The sequence below is a fragment of the Mytilus galloprovincialis genome, chromosome 8 (assembly GCF_965363235.1).
Source record: "Mytilus galloprovincialis chromosome 8, xbMytGall1.hap1.1, whole genome shotgun sequence".
Lineage (NCBI taxonomy): Eukaryota > Metazoa > Mollusca > Bivalvia > Mytilida > Mytilidae > Mytilus > Mytilus galloprovincialis.
This window is the reverse complement of record NC_134845.1, coordinates 49,437,878-49,460,357: the sequence shown is the minus strand read 5'-3', so window position 1 is coordinate 49,460,357 and position 22,480 is coordinate 49,437,878. Positions and strand designations below refer to the sequence as shown.

At 33.6% G+C, this 22,480-nt stretch overlaps 1 protein-coding gene across 1 annotated transcript; it reads right to left on the bottom strand.

Moving 5' to 3' along the window:
- Window positions 1–9,815: 9,815 nt before the first annotated feature.
- LOC143042123 (uncharacterized) lies at window positions 9,816–21,800 on the bottom strand. The gene is made up of 2 exons (XM_076214379.1): window positions 15,152–21,800; window positions 9,816–11,519 (listed from the first exon to the last, which is right to left on the bottom strand). Exons 1-2 carry the CDS (start codon window positions 21,765–21,767, stop codon window positions 10,528–10,530), a joined length of 7,608 nt encoding a protein of 2,535 aa, XP_076070494.1. The 5' UTR covers window positions 21,768–21,800; the 3' UTR covers window positions 9,816–10,527.
- Between the last annotated feature and the right edge of the window lie 680 nt (window positions 21,801–22,480).

The window sequence follows — 22,480 nt, the reverse complement described above, 5'->3', positions numbered from 1 at the left end:
AGTTCAGCATGTTGGTTCTTATTCATTTATCATATTCTCTTCCTGAATATGCCTTTTTATAAAAGTGTCCACTGGAGGCTACCCAATCACCAGAACAACCACCCATCGTACCGTCTTAGAGAAGGTTGAAGATGTAGGCGTAAAAAGCAAAACTAATTTCATATGTTATAAACAGGAGGACATGCTAAAGAACACAACAATACAAATGAACGGAAATCCAAAATATTTTTTTCTTATTGCCAATGATTCTGATATACATGTATCTAGTTTCTGACACATTTTAACACTGAAGGCTTGTCATTCTTGGATTTTTGGATCATCTCCATAAGTTCACGAAGAGGTTCTGATTTTATTTGGAATCGGAATGATAGCCAATATTCTGGAAGTTGTAGCAGCGTCTCTCAATTATTTTGGCAAAGAAAAGCACGGAGGCGTAAAAAAAAAGGGGGGGGGGGGGAGTTATGTCATTATAAAAATTACAAAAATGAATAATACACACAGATTTGCCGCTGGTGTGCGTATTTATATTTGGAATGGCAAATATATCAATGACCTGCAACTTTAATAAGGCAATAAATCAATTGGTAGAAATTCTTATATCAATTAATGGGTCGACCCATACGTACATAATGTGCACCTACTGTAGACTAAAATTGGTATTCTAATATTTGTATCTCCTAATATCATCTCATTTAAGTGTGATAGTGGTAGCTGTGAAATATGTATGTGACGGAGAAGGGTTTTTCACATTGTTATTTTATGAATAGGGCAGTGGAGTTCAAACCACAACAGGAGGTATAATATACCCACATTTATATGTTGTGCAACCCCCCTTTTTTTGGAATAAAAGGCATTCTTTTGTTTTTAATAAGTGTTGCTGTCGTCTCGCAAGGTCTGTATCTCTATTTGCCTGTAACGAGAAAGTTTCATGTCTCTAAGAAACCAGTACAAAAGTTGGCAAAATATGATGATAGTTTTACAACCCAAGCAGAACAAAATAACACATCAAGGAACAAAATGAACCAAATTAGGTTCAGGTACATGTACTAAAGAAAACATTTAAGTACTAATCGCAAAGGGTAAAGCATTCAAAGAGTATTGAAAAGAAACAATGCGTATTCTATATGACACGCTTGAATAAAAGCTGTACAGTAATATCGGCAACTGAATTCTAAATAATAGTTGCACAATTAATAATTTTGTCCATCCTGTTACCAGTCAAGGTAGCACTTGACTTGTTCTAGAAATACCTCAATACAAATGTACATTTTATGAATTAATATCACATTAATATACCGTACGGTAATACAATTTATTTACGATAATGTAAGAGGCATTTTGAGTTATCTGACAAAGTATGTCTATCCTGTTACCATGTTTGTCCCTCCTGTTACCACTGTCTTTGTAACAGGAAGGACAGTAACAGGATGGAAAAATTAGTACATAACTTAAATTGGTTTTAAAATAGTCGCTCCCTGATAATTGATGTAGTGTTTTTATACTTCCGGCCCATGCCTAAGTTACGGCAACAGGCGTTTCATTAGTCTTATACAATTAAAAACTATCTATCAACTGGTAACATTAAAGACATTATAAAAAGGTACGCATACATCAATACTTACCGATCTTTTGATTCTGATGACCAAAATCTTTCCACATAAAAAATTATACCATGTCGTTACGTCCTGTATCCAAGCCTACGACGTCACCATAAAAAACCGCCGTTATTTGAGGGAGAAACTAGTTTTATTCCGTAAACAAATAAATAGTAACAGGAAGGACAAATATTGATGAACAGACATTCCAGTGACTGTGGAATAAAAGTTGTCATGATTTGAAACATGGAAAGTCATTTATTTTCAATTATGATGTTACTAAATGAAGAAAAACCATTCTGTTTACCTTTAAATGCAGTTTTATGTACAGATAATTTGAATGCAAATGTTGTTTATCAAAAATGAACGCATGGAAATTGGCGAATTTTCATACTTCAACGAATATAAAAAAAAATATGAAACTTTTTGCACACTAATATTTGCATGTACTATCTTGCACAATATGTAAACTCTTATCTTAAATTAAAAAAATATGTCAAACTTACAAATAAAACAGACAATAGACAATAACCGAAAAATGTACATTTTTTTGAAATGACTGATATAATGTATTAGTTTTACAGTTTTAACATCATGATTCTATTTCCTGTAGATACTGCACGTTTAGTTATATACTGGCGTTGCACAAGGTTGTTCAAATTTCAAGTTCAAAGTAGCACAATAAAAAAATGTATCATAATTTACTGTCGATATGCACATCTATATACATTTAGTTTGTCCTGATTATCTACAAAATATCATGAAATATTTTGTGTGGTATTAGAGGACTATTGGTGACTGACCACGAAGGACAGGACTGCCAAGTGGATGGACGGACAGGTCAAAACATTATACCCTACTCAACTTTTAGCATCCAATCAACAAGTGGATGGAAGCAATTACATGTATAGGCAACTGTACGACCTTAAACTATGAGAAAATATCATATCGTATAATCGGCAATAAAAGGCCCCGACATGAAAAATATGAAACAATTTACAAAAAACTTGGTACAAGGCATATAAGGAATGTGGTTAGGTTAAACGTGTATTTTCTTTTGTTAAATCTTCTGACATCGGACTCGGACTTCTCTTGAACTGAATTTTAATGTGCGTATTGTTATGTGTTTACTTTTCTAGATCTTTCTACATTAGCTAGAGGTATAGGGGGAGGGTTGAGATCTCATAAACATGTTTAAACCCACCGATTTATGCGCCTGTTCCAAGAGAGGAGCCTCTGGTCTTTGTTATTCTTATATTATTTTTAATTTTAGTTTCTTGTGTATAATATGGATTTTAGTATGACGTCCATTATCACTGAACTAGTATATATATTTTTTTGGGGGCCAGCTGAAGGACGCCTCCGGGTGTGGGAATATCTCGCTGCATTGAAGACCTATTGATAACCTTCTGCTGTTGTCTGTTCTATGGTCGGGTTGTTGTCTCTTTGACACATTCCCCATTTTTATTTCCATTCTCAATTTTATGTGAGCGCTACACAATCACCCTAACCTAAGGCAGTGGTGTAACAGCACAACATAAAAACAAACTATAAAATAAAGTTGAAAAAGGCCTAACTCGTCATATACAAAGAAAGACATCAAAGAAAAACACAGACAGGACGTGGCAGGGTATGTATCCATCATTAATCCCTAACAACAAAAACGACACTATAACAACTGAGCTGAGAGACATCGCAGTTACTGACAGAAATATGAATATCCCAAATAGTAATTCAAAAGTATCAGAAAATGGAATCACAAATCCACAGTGCTTCCACGTTACATTCCATGACTGCTAAACAAATGGCCTGGTATGGATTTCTTTAGTTCAGTGGTTACTGCAACAAATGTGACAACAAATATTCTACATCATTCAATCAGTATCAAAAACAAGAATGTCGTCCATAGTACACGGAAGCCTCATCCGCACTTTCATTTTCTATGTTCATTTGGCCGTGCAAATGAAATAAAAACTATAGTTTGACATTAAAATTAGAAAGATCATATCATAGGGAACATGTTTACTAAGTTTCAAGTTGATTGGACTTTAAATTCATAAAAACTACCTTGATGAAAACTTTAACCTGAAGCGGGGCAGACGGGCGAACGAACGGACGCACATACCAGAACACATCATGCCCATATGAAATGGGGCATACAAATCTAATAATTGGGGAAAGTAGATTTATCCGAATCAAAATATACTTATACTTTTACAACTCATATAGACACAAGGACAGAATGAACGTTAAACTACTACTGTTTTTCAGTAATACACACACGAGAAATTGTGCATAGTTTACTAGTGGTTCTTACTAGACAAACTTGTTTACAATTATGGCCCATTTCAGATGTCTTATTTAAGATTCGTAATCATTCACAAATTAAAAAATTCAAAATATTAATTCAAAATGGGAAAAAATAGGAAATGGCCTATAGTACAAATCAATATACTTATTATGCATATTTAATCGGATATGAACACTTGAACAATGTTGAATAAATAATATAATATGAGGAGATTCAATGGAATTGTATATGTTATTTAATTTTTATTTTGTAGAAATAAAACCGACACCAGTGAAGGTTGTGCATTTAACTTGTTGTACCCGAATATTTGTATTCAATGGTGCAATAACTTGATCTTGTTCTTTACTGAACGTTGCACAAATCTTTAGACTTGTATAAATTTACAAGGTCTAATTTTTTTTAACTTAATAAATCTGAAATGATTTATAATTGCAAAAATATCTTGAATTCAAAATAAGTATGAAAGATTTTTTTAATTAAGAAATAATTCCTTCATGATATGCTCTATGCTCATTTTAACATGGATAGGCATTATATTTGTCGATATTTTACACTGAGCGTTAGCGAGACCTTGTAAAATGTGGTCACATATATAATGCCTACCCATGTTAAAATGAGCATAGAGCATGACATGAAGGAATTATTTCGATTCTAATAGGACAAATACAGTATTTTTATAGGTCGAAGCGTACGAAAATACCGTAAAAATGTTTAGCTGTTCCCGTTTCCTCCCCGAGGAGTCTGTACATTACATTTCATATTTGATAAGTTTAAAAAATACGAGCAGGGTACATATATGTTGTTCGATATAAAATATATTATAAAAATTTAAATAAGCTACTTGAGTGTATATATTTTTTAGGATAACGATGGAAATAACTTTAATATAAACAGTGAATTTGTGCGCAGTTGTCATATATTTTTTGTGCTCATTAGAACACGGCTTTGTTTACAAAGCGTAATAAGGACGTCATATTAGAATCGACAGTGGTGTTGCTAACGAAATTGATATGAAATTGACAACGTGGTCATAGGTAAAATAGCGATAAACAGCTTATCATTGTAGTGGGAGATATTATGGACATAATTGTGCAAATCGTGATACAAGCATGACATTTGGTATAAAGGTTGACTAAATGATACTAAAAAAAAATCCGCTGCTGGCCAGAAAAAAAAATCATTTTTTCAAGATGGCCACCACACATTTCGGAAATGGCGTCATTACAAATTGACAATAATTCGTTAATCCTTTAAAAGGTGTGTTATATGTAAAATCCAATGTTTGATTTGATAAAAAGTAAATGACAGTTCCTTGATTGCGACTAGACAATACATTAACGAAACTTAAGGTGACTTCCGGTTTCAAAATGCCGGCAAAAAAGTCAAAAATTTCAATTTTGATACTATCAAGCAACTTCACAAGGGATGTATAATCCAATGTAAGTTATGATAAAACGTAAAAAAAAGTTCCTAAGTACGACGAAACAACACATAAATGAAGAAAAATAGTGACTTCCAGTTCCAAAATGGCGGAAAATACGTAGAAAATATTTTTATAATTTCCATCAACTTAACAAGTGTTAACACTCTTTGTTAAGTTTAAATGCCTATCATCTCAACTCGATTGCCTTTCTCGCTTACAAATAATTGTATCCCTAAGGCTTATTTCAATTGCATTCCCTTGTCGAATACAAATTATTATCGGACCAAAGATAAATTATCACGTTGTGATTGGTTAAACGCCGTCACGTGGTGACCCCCTATGAGACTGTAACGGGTTAGTAAGTTTCATAGGGGGTTCATGACGCATTACTGGTGACGTCATCTATTGCTTTTGTAGTGTTTCATTGTTTATTTTTCAACAAAACGCAGCAGAAAAAGTCCAGCGTCCGATAAATTCGTTATACGGTTAACTACTGACCCCCTACGGATCCATAGAGGGTGAATAAAATTCATAGGGGATTCGGCCTCCGGCCTCACCCCTATGGATTTAACTAACCCTCTATGGATCCGTACGGGGTCAGTAGCGAACCATATAACTTATAAATGGTCCCCTATGAGTCCCAGGTAAATTTTCAAATGTTTAATTAATGGATTTTTTGTTCACGGTTGCTTAATTATTTTAACAAAAGGAGATATATGGTAATACTTTAAGGGGATACAAACTCATCGACACAAAAATGATAACATATTTTAAACATTGATTGGTGAATTGGTGTTTAACGTCATTTCCAACCCTAATGTTCTATTTTAATGGACTGTGATTTATTGGTGGAGGAAGCTTGAATGCCCGCAGAGATCCACCGCCCTTCGGTAGGAAAACTGATAGTAGTATGAAGTTAAGATTCTAGTACATCATTATTTTTAATTTAACAGGCTTTAATTTGTGGACACTGGGTATGGATAAATACGCCTATTTAGTATTAAATGTATGAAAAAATAGTTTTAGTTTTCACCCTTAGACCTCTCCGAGAGTCTTTTTATAGTATATATATCATATACAATACTATATAATTCTATGAATTTAATAAGAGGATGACCATTTGATTGTAAGGGGTGTGGGAGAGTGTAGGCTCGGAAGATTTTAGAAATGTGAAAATTAATAACCTGTACTATTAAGAACATTGAAAATAATAATATTGCTCTAAAGGAGGACGAAAACAAATTGTCTGCTGTACAAAACTATTGACTGTAAACCACATCCCATAAACACTCACAAAGAAAAAAAATAAAATGGTCGTCCATTTTTTCAAATATATTATATTCTAGATTAGCACGACTAATAAAACCGTTTAATTAGAAAAAATCAAACAATTTTTGCATCTTACCTTCATTCATGCTTTTCACTGTCATGTGATGATCAACGATACAGTACTGATTTGACATTTTTCAATATTTCGGCAAGTTAGCATGTTTACCCAAGATATTATATGATATTCTGTTGTAGTACTATCCAATAGCTATTTGTAAAAGCAGTCTATAACCCTATAGCCATAAAGAACTATCGAGAGAATATGTTGGAAATATGGTATCTCCGTTGCGTATTTGATATAATTTAACATTTGTTTAGGTTTATTACCTAATTGTTCGTCCTTTAAGAATGCTTACCACAGCAGTTCTTTGATATCCCGTTGACGTACTCCCCAATAGATTGTTTTTAACGCAAAGATTAAAACCCCTAGCCATTTAGAACTGCCGAGTTGGAAATTTGGTACCCATAATGCTTACCTTTTTATTTCCATCTTGGTGTCTTTTTTCTCTTTAATTGTAAAATGCATAGCAACAATAATGTTTGGAATATAATATATCAAAGACGGAATAGTTCAATATGATACAGATATGTTACTGTAGTAGGGGTTCGTTCAACCTAGTAAGGGCCAATCAATTTACAACAAGTTTAAATCTAGCGTTTAATGCCATTTTTGTTACATGTTATTAGTAGAAATGTAGGTATAATTGTGATCGTCGGTGATCCCTATTTCATTAGGAATTAATTCAATTAAATATATCAAACAATGAAAAATAAGTACTTCTATAAATTTATTAAATCTAATCATATTAAATACATACAAATGCCATTCTCATGAATAATAAAAAATATATAATCAACATATTTAATTGTAGCATGTGAAGTTTTCACTTTGCTGTCCGTATGAACATATTGAAGGTGTGCATGTGGTTAAGGTTGAGTTTTATTAATATTCAAATTTGTGTTTGCTCTTTTGGGAGATAGTTGAACTTTGTCATTTATTTTAGTATTTACTTGTATAAGATGAGCGTTTCCAGATAACTCCTCCTACAGTTTGAATGCTAGGAAGTTTTCAATTTTTCAATCTGATAACGGGGCCCACACTATAAAATATAAATACAAAAAAAAAGTCATGCTTATAACAGCAATTTTCTTTGGTATTTTAAACCTCTTTTATAACTTAAAAGTTTTCGTTCTGTCACATATTCTTTACAATTTACCTCCACATTCTTAACAATACAACTCCACATTCTTTACAATACAACTCCATATTCTTTACAATACAACTCCATATTCTTAACAATACCACGCCATATTCTTAACAATACAACTCCATATTCTTTACAATACCACTCCATATTCTTTACAATACAACTCCATATTCTTAACAATACCACGCCATATTCTTTACAATACAACTCTATATTCTTTACAATACAACTTCATATTCTTAACTATTCAACTCCATATTCTTTACAATACAACTCCATATTCTTAACAATACAACTCCATATTCTTAACAATACAACTCCATATTCTTAACAATACCACTCCATATTCTTAACAATACAACTCCATATTCTTTACAATACCACTCCATATTCTTTACAATACAACTTCATATTCTTAACAATACCACTCCATATTCTTTACAATACAACTTCATATTCTTAACAATACAACTCCATATTCTTAACAATACAACTTCATATTCTTAACAATACCACTCCATATTCTTAACAATACCACGCCATATTCTTAACAATACAACTCCATATTCTTAACAATACAACTTCATATTCTTAACAATACCACTCCATATTTTTAACAATACAACTTCATATTCTTAACAATACCACTCCATATTCTTAACAATACCACGCCATATTCTTAACAATACAACTCCATATTCTTAACAATACAACTCAATATTCTTAACAATACCACTCCATATTCTTAACAATACCACGCCATATTCTTAACAATACCACGCCATATTCTTAACAATACCACGCCATATTCTTTACAATACAACTCTATATTCTTTATAATACAACTTCATATTCTTAACAATACAACTCCATATTCTTAACAATACAACTTCATATTTTTAACAATACCACTCCATATTCTTAACAATACCACTCCATATTCTTAACAATATAACTCCATATTCTTAACAATACAACTTCATATTCTTAACAATACCACTCCATATTCTTAACAATACCACTCCATATTCTTTACAATAAAACTCCATATTCTTTACAATACAACTTCATATTCTTAACAATACAACTCCATATTCTTAACAATACAACTCCATATTCTTTACAATACAACTTCATATTCTTTACAATACCACTCCATATTCTTAACAATACAACTCCATATTCTTAACAATAAACTCCATATTCTTAACTATTCAACTCCATATTCTTTACAATACAACTCCATATTCTTAACAATACAACTCCATATTCTTAACAATACAACTCCATATTCTTAACAATACCACTCCATATTCTTAACTATTCAACTCCATATTCTTTACAATACAACTCCATTTTCTTTCCCAATAACTTATACTTCTTCATATCATAATATCAGCGTTTAGAAATACAAACTTTTTAAAAATATATTAAAAGTAATAAAAACATTGTAAGAATCTATGAACTTAAGTGAAATTTGATACATACAATATATAAATTCGTATGCAGTTCAATAAATACAAAAATCATCCTTTAATGTTACTGATTGGTACAAAAATTAAATAATGAGGTAATACTTCTAATAACAAGCTAAATAGATACAATTTGTTTTCCTTTTTCCAAAATCCCTAAATGGCTAGAAAACCAAGCTTACAAAACACTAAAATAGATTTGATACTTAATGTTTATGCACAAGTTAGAGCAATTTGTCATTAGTAAATTACTGCGTCTAAATCCAATGAATACAGGCTAAAACGTTTGCAGCTATTTCACAACTTTTACAATATTTTCATAAATAGTCTACTGTACTGATCATGCCAGTTAAATGCATTTAGCTGTTCATACAAGGGACAGACAGTAAAATAAACAGAGCCAACGACCACTAGCAGATTTGATCATACAATGGATTCATGATAGATTTTGAGAAAATAAAGAGCAACTAGCTAGGAAAGCAAAAAATCTCAAGTACGTACAAAGGTACAAAAACTCTATAAATATACAAAGCTTAAAATTTGGTACGCCAGTCACATTTTTCGTCTTCATAAACCTTACAAGTTACACAAAAATAAACCTAATTCAAAAGCCAATTCAAATACGAAAGGGAAGAGCGTTATTAACAGAAAAATCCCGAAAAGTAGTATATTCTTACAACAACACAGTAAAGAGACAACAACCCGACCATAGAAGTATACAAAGTAACAAAAAAATATTATTTGACTGCAATATATATAGATTACATCATATAAACACTGCAAAATATGTATGGCTATATTTCAATTCAAAACTTCATCACTACCTTACATATCACAGTCAAATATAGATGGCTATATTACATAATCACTGCCAAATATAAATGGCTGCATTACATAATCACTGCCAAATAAGATGGCTACACTACGTATTCATTGCCAAATATAAATGGCTACATAACATGATCACTGTCAAATATAAATGGCTGCATTACATAATAACTGCTAAATATCTATGGCTACATTGCATAATCACTTCGAAATATAAATTGCTACATAACATAATCACTAGCAATTAAAAGACAAAACAAAACAGTTCTCATATAAATTTTTCCTGGTAAACAATATACACTAACATGATTTATTCATTAGTAAGTTTTGATATGATATTCCTTCAATAATAAATCGTTTGTCAGTTTATATTGCCTCTACCGCCTCTTCTATATCCCCACCCGCCTCTTGGGCCGCCTCTTTCACCTCTTCTATATCCGCCTCTGTAGCCTCCTCTATCATGTAATGAATCACACGAACCAGGATCATATTTCGGACGGCCAAATCCTCCTCCTAAAGGCATGTTGTTTACGATCGGTTCATTATTTATCATGTTTTGTTTCATATTTATTTCAAATGTTCCAGTAATCTGTTCCTGATAAGGAGTACTATTTCTCTGCCAGATTCCATCATGACCTGCTACTAGATCATGATGAGGAACACCTTGCTCACGATGAGGAGCACTATTTCTCTGCCATATTTCAGTATGACCTGCTACTTGAACATGATGAGGAACAATTTGATCTGGATGAGGAACAGCATTTCTCTGCCAAATTCCATTATGATCTGTCCCTCTGCCTTCGGTGGATCGCGCAAAATTCGATTCCATAAAATTTGTAGCTCTGTGACCCCTTTGTGGTCGCACAACTGGAGAGTTAAAATCTGTATCATACCCTTGATATCCAGCTCGACGAGTATGAAATGAACGTCCAGGCACCTCAACTGGTTGTTGATTTTTCTTGCTTCTACCACGCCCGCGTCCGCGATTGTTTCCTCTATAAGAACTGCCAGCTGCATTTGGATGTATGTAATCCTGAAGTGTTAAATTATCTGCTGAACGATTACTTCCTTGTAAATATGTACGAACTTCTTGGGTGTTTGTTAGTTTTGTATCCTTTTCAAATGTGTCAGGCATCCTATTTTTATTAGATTTGTTTCGTTTATTTCTGTTCTGCTGTGCGCCTATTAAATTGCCATGGCCTTGATTGTATCTATTCCATTCAGAATTTTCAGTTAGAGGCTGGAAATGTGTTTTCCAAAGAACTCCTTCTTTTGACTCTGCATGCACTTTTGAGGACGAAGCATCAGAACAAGTATAACAATTTTGATGAATCAAGATTGATGTAAGATCGCCTATAATGAAATAAAATCAGCTTTACATTGTTCTGTTTTTGAAAAGGAAAAACCATAAAAAAAAGAACGCTTTTGAATATTTTAATTTAGATTAAACAGTTACGTCATAAAAAAATATTTTTAATATGAAATAAAATAGACATCCTTAAACTATGTTTCAGAAATTTTTAGAACATGGTCTTCATTGTAATTTTTTAAGTGTTGGTGTCTGCTTCACAAAATATCTTTTATTAAAAATCTAAAGTATCTTCTTGATTAAAACGGAGCATTCTCGAAATGTTATTGATAACCTTTTTTTTAATATTTGGCTGACAGTAACAACTTGCATCAAGAATTTATGTACCGATGATCAATAAAACATGAATTGAGCAAAAGTTGGTGTGACCCCTATCGGACTGAAAGTGTACAGTATTTATAATTCCTAATACCATATATTGTAAGGCATTGATGTCTATATATATATAGCTAGTGTATCATATCAACTTGTCATGTAACTGAATAACGAACTTAAATGGGTCATTTTCAAAAAATGTCGAATTTTGAAGTTAAAAAATTTATTAAAAGTTACTTATTCAAACAACCCTCTACATAAGCAAATCAAAACAAACAGTACTTTAAGATCAACATATTAAAAGATGCAATCTTAATGATGACATACAAGAATATCTTAAAACATTTTTTGATCGGTGGTACAATATTTTTGTCCTTCCTGTTACCATTTTCAAAAGAAATTTTGGGTTATTAAGAAAAAAAATAACGACGTTTTTGTCTACAATTGTCTATACTGTTACTGTAACCATAGCAACCATAGTAACAGGATAGACAAATTTCTTCGTTTTTGATTGCTGTTGTGAAATAACTACTCCCTTTGGTGAAGTGATTATGGTTTTCTATTGAGAATTTGGTTTCCAACACGTTATTGCACTTTTTACAAGCATACTGTTGGTGTAATTAATCAAAATTGTTGGTAACAGCATAGACATGAAAAAAAGTACACTCTATTTTTTTCACTAAATGTCTTAAATTTCTTTTCTCTACACTGTCGTTCAAGAAACGAGACGTTTTACATGTAAAGATTACTTTGAACTTTTGAAATAAACACTGACTGATTCAATATTCATAGGGAGAATAATTTAACGGCTGATTTAAGTAGCGGAAACAGGATGGACATGAACCTCCCGTACGCTCATTCAATTTAGTTTGTAGATAAAATGTTACATACAATGATAAAGAAGCTACGATTCTTCGTTAGAGCAATAATCAACTTTAAAAAAAATTCCTTTAGCAGATATCAAGGCGATCAGAAAATCGGAAAAAAATCATTTGAAATGTGTTTTTCTGACAATGTACGCACACAAATACCCCCAAAATCGGACTTAAATGCAGTTTAATCTGATCAAAATAGATGCAAGTTGTGTTTATTATTAATGTTCTGAATCACAAATCCGACAAGCTTTCATTTAAACCATTACAACTGAAATTTCCATTAAAAATTAAAAAAAAAATAGCATGGGTGTACTGAAACTTCGACATTTTTTGAAAATGACCCAAATATGAATAAAAATCAGGGCCGCGCTGTTTGATAAGACCGCAGACGCTGAACCCAAACAGCATAGTTTTATGATACCGAATGAAAGTGTGCAAAGTACTGAACAAATTTAAATTGGACTTTTTCCGAATACGGCGCAATATATTGTAAAATCAAAATACACTTATTCGAGTGTGATACAATATTTATCCACTCGAAATAGTTTTAAAAAAAAATCAAATTTGAATACGTAGAATGTAACTAGAGAGTGGATAAATATCGAAATGCACGTTATTTGGTGAGGTGGTGCAATTTGTGATCGTAATGAATTTTAGAGGGTTGCTGTTCACAAGGAAGCTATTAAAGCAACGAGTTCCAAAGGCGTAAATTTTACGGACGCCATCACGAGTTGGTTGACCGTTATGGAATAACCGTTCACAAATGATATCGGATATGTTCCTTACGTCGTAACTACAACAGTGACACCCTTCCCTTTCATGAATTAGACCTACCGAATTACACTACTTATCGGATTTGTTTTAACGTTAACATAAGCAACACGACGGGTGCCACATGTGTAGCAGGATCTGCTTACCCTTCCGGAGCACCTGATATCACCCCTAGTTTTTGGTGGGGTTCGTGTTGCTTATTCTGTAGTTTTCTATGTTGTGTCGTGTGATCTACTGTTTGTCTGTTTGTCTTTATCATTTTTAGCCAGGCGTTGTCAGTTTATTTTCGATTTATGAGTTTGACTGTCCCTCTGGTACCTTTCGTCCCTCTTTTAGACAATTTTCAGACAATCATAATCCTTTTGTTTCGAATGATCTGCAAAACGATGTGTTCTTTGTATATTACATAATCAGACATGGTCGTCTCTTTTCATGATTTCATAGTCGAATTATGACCTTTGACAAGCAGAGATCAAACAAACCACACGTTGATTAGATAGAAATAATCAACCAGTCAGAAAACGAATAAGTCGGGTAAGAATAAGAGACATAAATATAGCATTCTGAACCACTTCCTTGACTGGTTCAATCCACACACAAAAACATTCGTGTACAGGTGAAAACGACAATTAAGTTAATTGTTAAACCTTCTGCAAGAAATCAGACATAATAGGAAAATCCAATTGCATGTAATTACTATCTATTTATATTTATAAGTAGGGTCATATCCAGTTGTAAATTTTGTACCCCTTAGAACCAATTTGATAACAAAGCACAAAATCCAAAATCTAATTACACGGCTAGTTTGAGCATATTAAAGAATTTCAAGAATACATTTTTTTACCCCGTTAAAATTGGTAAAAAAAGCATTTATACAAAGTATCAGAAACATCTTTGTTTGCGGCCTTTTTCCCGAAACAGTTTATAGGTCATAATCCTCAAATTCAACCAACCTTCTTTTTCTTATGGAATGGAACATTTTGCTACAATGTCATTGCGATCCATGATAGATTTATACTCCAAGTTATTGTCCGGGTACTAGAAAAATCTATAAGTTTTGGTCAGCTTTTTGGTCCCTCATACCTCATCGGTTTGGGTCATTGCCCCCAAAAATCAATCCCGACATTTACTTTTAGGTATGGGAACTTGTAAAACAATTTCATAGAGATTCATGAATTTATACAAAATGTATCTCAACGACGATGACGACCAAAACGTCATATCATTATACGATTGCAAAAAATAGTGGTTGTATAAAACAATATCGATTACTACTGAACCGTATCATAAATGTTTAAACTACACTAATGATAACTGTATTGATCAACTCTAGTTCATCATCACTCCCTTCAGTAAGAAAAATGAAGATTGTGCTTACAACTCATCTGATATATTAATCAACGCTAAGTGACATATATGCCATATATAAATTGCTGTACAATCTATTGAAATATAAGCCTTCAGTTCCGTTGTAATGAGTCAGTATCTTTACCACATTTTACTCATATTTGCGACACCAAGGGAGTTTGTTTTGAAGAAAAATCATGCAAAAGTACTAATATAAATATTAACAATTTTTGGTTTTCAATCACAACTTGGTAGGAACAAAATTTGATATATCATATTTAAATTAGATAAATTTCTCTATATTTTACCTTGTTTGCATATTTTCCAGTCTTTCTCGTGGACACCAATAGCTGTCACAGAGGCGAGCTGTGGATATTGCATTGCTTCTGTAAAATGAGGTTCATCTCTCATGAAGGGAATTATAATATTCAGTAATCGTTTAACTTCACTTTTCTTATTATTTCTCATTTTGTCTTCGATCATCTTTACCATTTCCAGTCCAGTTAGACATTCCTCGACTTCCGTGTTTGGTATCTCTTCAACTTTTTGATTTGTTGACGTGTCTCCATCACATCCGATTTCATTTGATTTTTGATTCAGACAGACTATGCTTTTTTCTCCAGACATTGTTGATAGATCGATAACTTCGGATTTAGTGTCTTCTACATTTCTTTTTTTACATTTAACGTCAGATTCAGATGTCTTTATATCTTTAAATTCAGTAGAGGAATATGTATTACCTTTAGGAATATCATGAGAATATGCGCACTCATTTTCATCTTGATTGAGGGTTACATTTTTACCATTAAATTTCCTTTCAAGAAGTTTTTCATTGCTTGTTACAATTTGTAACATCCACTTTACATGTAAGCAAAATATCGCATCAGAGAAATCTATCCAATTCTGTAGGCATTTACTTGTTGTCCTTCTCATTGCCTTCAAAATATTTTCAGCATATGCCTGAACGGATTTGATCTGGACATTATTCCTGTCTCGAGCTATGTAGCTGATGATTTGTACATAGGTATTAAACGACCCAATATAATTGTGGAATTGTTGAACAATTTTTGAATCACACAATGGAAATGTGTAATTAGATTGTTTTGTTATCTTTTGAAAATTCTTTTTAAGTTCTTCTGTTAACAGTTTCTTCCTTTTTAGTATTTTATCATACCGTGGATGCCAATTGAAAACTCGTTCACAGCCTGGGCATTGTGATGTTAATTCGTTAGCAGTCTCTTCCATGTGGTTATCGAGATATTTATACCCAAATGAATGTCCGCATTCTTTTATTGTGACGGTTTTTATTCCTTCATTAACTTCATAAAAGTTTGCTGCATCACATTCCTTGCAAGAAACCGGACACGGCTCACTACAAAATCCTGGGCATTTATGACCACAAGTCAGTTTGTTTTCACAATCTTTTAAACACAGCGGTCGATCACATTCCTCTGAACATAATTTCGAACACTGAAAGTGTGAGCACTTCCAAGAGCAAGACTTTTTGCAAGGAACGCAATTGTCTCTACAATTTAGCTTGCAAATATCATGAGCACATGCAAAAGAACATTTCTTGTTACACGATCTACATTGCATACATGTCTTACCATTGCAATTATGGCCACAGAACAAACGCTTACCACATTTACGCATGCATTCTTTGTGAGTGATATTTACTGAACATATTGTACAAGTACTTGTACAAGAGTGACCGCAAATCAAAATCTGTTCGCAGTTTTGATTGCAAACTGCATTGTCGGACATCCCACACTTTACAATTATCTTATGACCGCAAGACAGTTGCTTATCTAATAGATGTTCACATAAAGGTATTTTAAATTCGACTTCCTCACGATAATTATACCGCCTTCCCATCTCACGCCTTTTCTGTGCCATTGCAGCTTTAAGTTGCAATTTTTGCATATCTGGATGTTGACAACATTCAAAGTACCTTTCATGTCCACATTTCGGGTACATATACATAGACTTTTTATGACATTCCGAATGTGTATGTCTTTGATAACATTGAACCGTTTTAGTGTGGCCACATTGGCCAATTCGTATTTCAATAAGTTCCTGACAATTGACATCTAGTTCATAAATATTGTTTCCCGTCTGTTGTTCTTTTTTCCAACACACAGTTCGTCCCATATGACCACATCTAAGCCCAATATCTACCATCGATGTACATTTGATATTTGTAAATGTTCGTGCTAACACGACAGAAGAGGAAAACTGTTTTCTCATGTTTTCGTAACAAAATCTCTCAAAGCATTTGACCACCATTCTATGACCACATACTAAATCTAAATCAACCATAGTTTCACATTCAATTCCAGCATTTCCCTCTGTTTGCATTAATTCAGATTCCTGCTCGTAAGCTAATTTCTTGTAACAAATTGTTGTTGTCAAATGTCCACATTCTAGATTAAAAACTACTTCCTTCAAACATTTCAGATCATATTTATCCTGTATATCGTCCAACATAGTACCTTTGTCGGTCTCTTTTATTTCAATCGACTTCCAGCATTCGGCAAGTTTTGTGTGACCACAATGCGGTAAGTCTACTTGAATCATCTCACTACATTTGGTTTGCTTTTCATACAACTCTCTCTTCGAAGGTTCAGCAGTTTCAATTTTGTGCTTCTCACTGCAAGATATTTGTGTATGATGTCCGCATATTTCAAGTGTAAGCTCTATCTCTTCCGTGCAATTTGTCATTTGGTCAACCTCTTTCGAACATGCAATAAGAACATTATGACCGCACCGTGGTAATGTTTTATTTATCTTTACCATACAGTGACATTTGTTTGAAAAATGACATACGCGATCGCAAATATGATTGTTGTCACACAGTTTTTGACATTGTTGTGTACATGCAAAGGGTAAGTTACTTTTACTCCGATAACATTGAATTATATCTATATGACCACATTTGAGCGTTTTCTCAACTTTGATTTCACATTTGTTTATCCGTTCAAAAGATAAGTCATAACATTTGCGTTTATACTCATGACCACATTCTTTTCGTGTACATGTTACAGTTCTCCTGCATATAAAGTTATCATAGTTTATACGACATTTCAAGATGACGTTATGGTCGCATTTTAACGTACGCTGCACTTCCACAAGGCAATTGTATTCTGAAGGATCAATGTGGCACTTGAGCTTTGCTGTGTGAAGACATTCAAGTGTCCTTTCAATAATAACTTCACAATCACAAGATTCGGGAAAATGACAGTGTCTTTTACATTTATGGCTTTCTTTGCATACGTGTGGACAAGTTTTCCTACATTCATATCTCGTGTGGTCTTTATCGTATGGATGACACCTCAAACAGCAAACATGACCACATTCCAATCTGAATTCACAAAATAGTTCACATCCTCCTTCGGGTGCTCTGGCAAAATCTGCAGGTAATTCAGCTCGCACACCTTCTTCTTTTGGGTGGTTTTGACAATATAATGGTAAGGCTTTACCGAAAGACGTTCCGCAATCTGCCCTTGGATATGAATGGTTCGTGTCTGTCTGGTTATTTGACTTAATTTTCTGTACCACTGTTCTCCATTCCCTGGAATCTTTTGTTAATGTTCCACTATTTCCAATAATGTAAAGACCTTTTTTAGCTCTTGACAATGCAACACATATTCTATTTTCACGTCTCAAGAAACCAATGTCACCATTCTCATTATTTCGCACCAAAGACAATAATATAATTTCATTCTCTTCTCCCTGGTAGTTGTCCAAAACACTTATATTAATTCCTTCAAATTCAGCTCGTGGCATTTTGCTTCGTATCAAAAACATCTGACCTGTATATGCAGCAAGAATTGTTATTTCCTTTCGCTTGTAACCTTGCTTCAATAGATAAGTGCAAAGTTCTTTCACATATTCTGCTTCGTGTTCATTTGTGAAACTTTTGCCATCTGCATTATACTGTTCGTGATGCTCGTGATTAATGAAGAACAGATTTTGTCGAATACCTCGAACATTCTCATACTCTAGAACATTTGAATTGTCATAAAGCTTTGGATACATGTGTCTTACTAATTCTGAAATTTCTGGTCTCATTCTATGCTGTCTTTGCAGGCAATCGTATTCTAAGCCATTATTTAGCATTCTCTCAAACAACGAAATCGAAAGATTAAACCGTGTAGCTAATTCACGAACAGCTGGTTTCGGTTCTAATTGTTTGTGATCGCCGATCAAAATTAAATGTTCGCATGCTGGATTAATTGCAGTCACGATGTGAGCTTCTGGTACCTCTGCAGCTTCTTCTATGATTGTTATCTGAGGGCCTATTTTCATTAGTAGTTCGTGATATTTTGCAGCACCAGTTGTTGTCATAGCAATAACAGATGCTTGTCGTAAAATTTCTTCATCAAGTTCTGCTCTGGCCTTTTTGTAATCTTCAAAAATTCGGTTGAACTCGTTCTCTTTCGTCTGAAGCTTTTCCTTTAGGTATTCAACATATTTCAATAACCAATAGCGATATAATTTCCACCTATTCTCCAACGAAAGCGTCCACAAGTCTTCTGTTCCTTCAATTAAATCATCCTTTGCCGTAATACCTGATTTTAACTCATTTAAAACAACTCCTGCTTCTTCCTGTAGAATTTCTTGGCATGATTGGTCTTGCACGTCGGTCAAAATCTCACTTAACTGATTGTTGACATCAATACCAATCAGATTAACATTAAGGCTACATTCTGCGTTCTCGTCTAATGACCTTTCATGGTATTCGTATTCGGCCTCTGTCATTATGTTAAGTAATGGCTGTTGTGAATTTGCTTTGACCACAGTTTTAGTAGGTTTTTGTCTGCGTTTTTTCTGTGACCTTTTCCTCTGAACTTCATAAAACCACGATTTAGGAGATACATGAATCCAGTCCAACCAGTCATTTGGGGGATCCTCTTGAAAATTAAGAACGTGATGTTCTAACATGAACGGTTTTAACTGTTGGAAATTGAGAACAATATATTTACCTTGAATTATTTTCATTATTGCACGAGTAGATAAAACAGTATTTTTTGTACGATCAGCTGCTTCTATTACATCATGCGCATGTCTTCTTTTTGGAACTTTATACCGTTGATTTTTAATAGAGTATTTGTCAACTGCAGGATTTTTACTTTGGTTTCCAATTCTAATAACAGCAGGGATATCATTATTTAGTTCTCTTTCTGGGATGAATCGAATGATTCCTTCAACAAACTGATCCAGTGCGTGATTGGTATAGCACACTATTAAAATGCATTGTTTCTTCTCGGTCCTTTCCCCATCATGATCATTATTTCGTGTGTTTTTCCACTTGTCTTTGTTGTGAAGTAACGTTTTGGCAATTTGCAGACCAATGTAAGTTTTTCCAGTCCCAGGTGGTCCTTGGATCAGGACAAATTCTTTTGTAAGAGCAGATATATATGCCGCCTTCTGTGATTCATCCATACCAAGTTCTTCTGCAGAAGGCCATCGATTTTGATCTGTCACCTTTATCATATGTTTTTCGACATCTGGTTTCTCAATCTTTTTTTCTTTTATTGCTGATTTTTGCACATGCTTTGTCAATGCCACTAGTAAATCGTCTAAATCTTCTTCCAAACTTTCACTTAACTCATTTTTGGACTGGGTTATAGATAGTATCGATCTTAAATCAAATCTCGTATCCGGGTCAATAGCAAGATAATTTGGCATATCAACTGAACTATTGCAATGTACAATATATTGCTGAAATGGCAATGTGTCTTCTTCGATCGATTGCAGAGCGGTTAAAACATGATGGTATGCCTCAAAGTATGCAGATGTTGCTTCAAGAAGTATTCCTGGGTTTTCTCTTGGTATCTGCTGATTCGGCCTAGTTTTAAATATTTTGATTTTAAATGAACCTGTCTTTCTCATTTCGTCAGGTTTAGAGTCTGACACCAATGCAAATAACAAAGATTTGAAACGGTCAAATGACAAAAGCAAAACCGATCCAAATATCAGTCTTTTTGAATTGTTCCAGCGGATACGCTTTCGATGTTCGTCATCCAGCTGAATAATAAAAACTTCGCCATGGTCTAATGAAGTACTTGTTGTCCTTTGTATTATAACGTCCCTGTAGATGCGTCCACTTTCTAAACGAAAGCTTTGATTTTCTTTATCTTTTGTTATGAATTCTTCATAGACCTCACGTAAAGGTATAATACAGTCTTCCCTGTACAGTCGAAACTGAACATCTAAGTAGTGATCTAGGTCATTGTATCCCCCTTTAGCTTTGTTCCTTCGGAGAAAAATTGTTTGGTAAAGCATGTCGTCTTCCTCTGGCATTACCGAAAGACACCGGAAATCGTCTGGTGGTTTCAATTTATCCTCTGAAATGGTTTCCTTCTTCCTAAAATTTCTTGCGGTTTCAGCTCTTTCTGTAAGTTTTCGTATAAGACAGCTTTGAAGTTCGTCAATATCTTCTTGAAGTTGTTGCTTATTTTTTAAATCTTCATATCCTTTTATTTGCTTTTGAAGAAGAGTGACCAATCCAATTTTTTGTGGCGTATCTAGTGCCGACGGAATTGTTACATTCAATTTTTGGAGTACAGTCAGAAAATCAACGAGAAGGCATTGGTATGAATGGTAATTCTTGCAACTGGTACTGTTCATTATTAGTAGTTTTGCTCCACTATTGTTCAGAATTGGTGATTCTGTCAATGTTTGAAGAAGCTGTAGAACTTTCTGACGGGATGACTGTAGTTCAACCCGTGATGCGCACGCAACAAGATGAAGTAAGATTTCAGTAGCTTCATTCGTGAGCACTGCAGAACTTGTGAATTGGTGTAGCTCACTCGATGATGTAGACAGAAATTCAAGTATTTTCTCATCTTCTAAATTTGAAATACACATGTGACGGAGATAATCTACGGTTATATCCATGCCTGGACTGCAAACTGCCATTTTGTTGACTGTCAACAATTGCTTTCTTTAGGGAAGTCTAAAATAAACATTTAAAATTATAAGAGTTTGTACTGTTCACGTGTGAAAACTATTTGTTTACAAAATTAAAGTAATCGATTCATTGAGCCTGACGAAATTAATATAATTTTGAAACAAATTTAATTTTTTACGACTAGAGTCTTTCCTGAATCCTATTTTTCATTGCATTCAAGTGAAATCCCTGCTATTAATTGTGTTTGTAGTGTAGCAACCATGTTATGTTTAAAGCTTATCAAGACCAAATATTTTCAAAAATGCACCAATTTCCATGGGCCTCTTCAAATCAGTTTTCGATCTACAGATATATCGATGAAATTGATTTAATGGTTGTCAAATGCTAAATCACAAATAAGGGACAATACCTCTGTTTGACCGTGTTCGTCATGTGACTATACTGCATATTGAGTATATATCTCCGAGTTGATACGTTATTCCAGGGATTGTGCTCCCTTTTTGGATTTCCTCGAAAGAGTGTTATTGCTTACAGAGAAGCTATCAAATCAAATGTAAAGTTGCAGTCATCCGTTCGAAAATTTACGAACGCTGGTTCGAGTTGGTTGATCGTTAACGAATACACTTGTATGTTTCAAAGATACTTGGATATCACCAAATGTGTACTTACATGACCAGAACGACGGTGGGGCATGTGAATCAGTGTGAAATTCCTTCTGGAC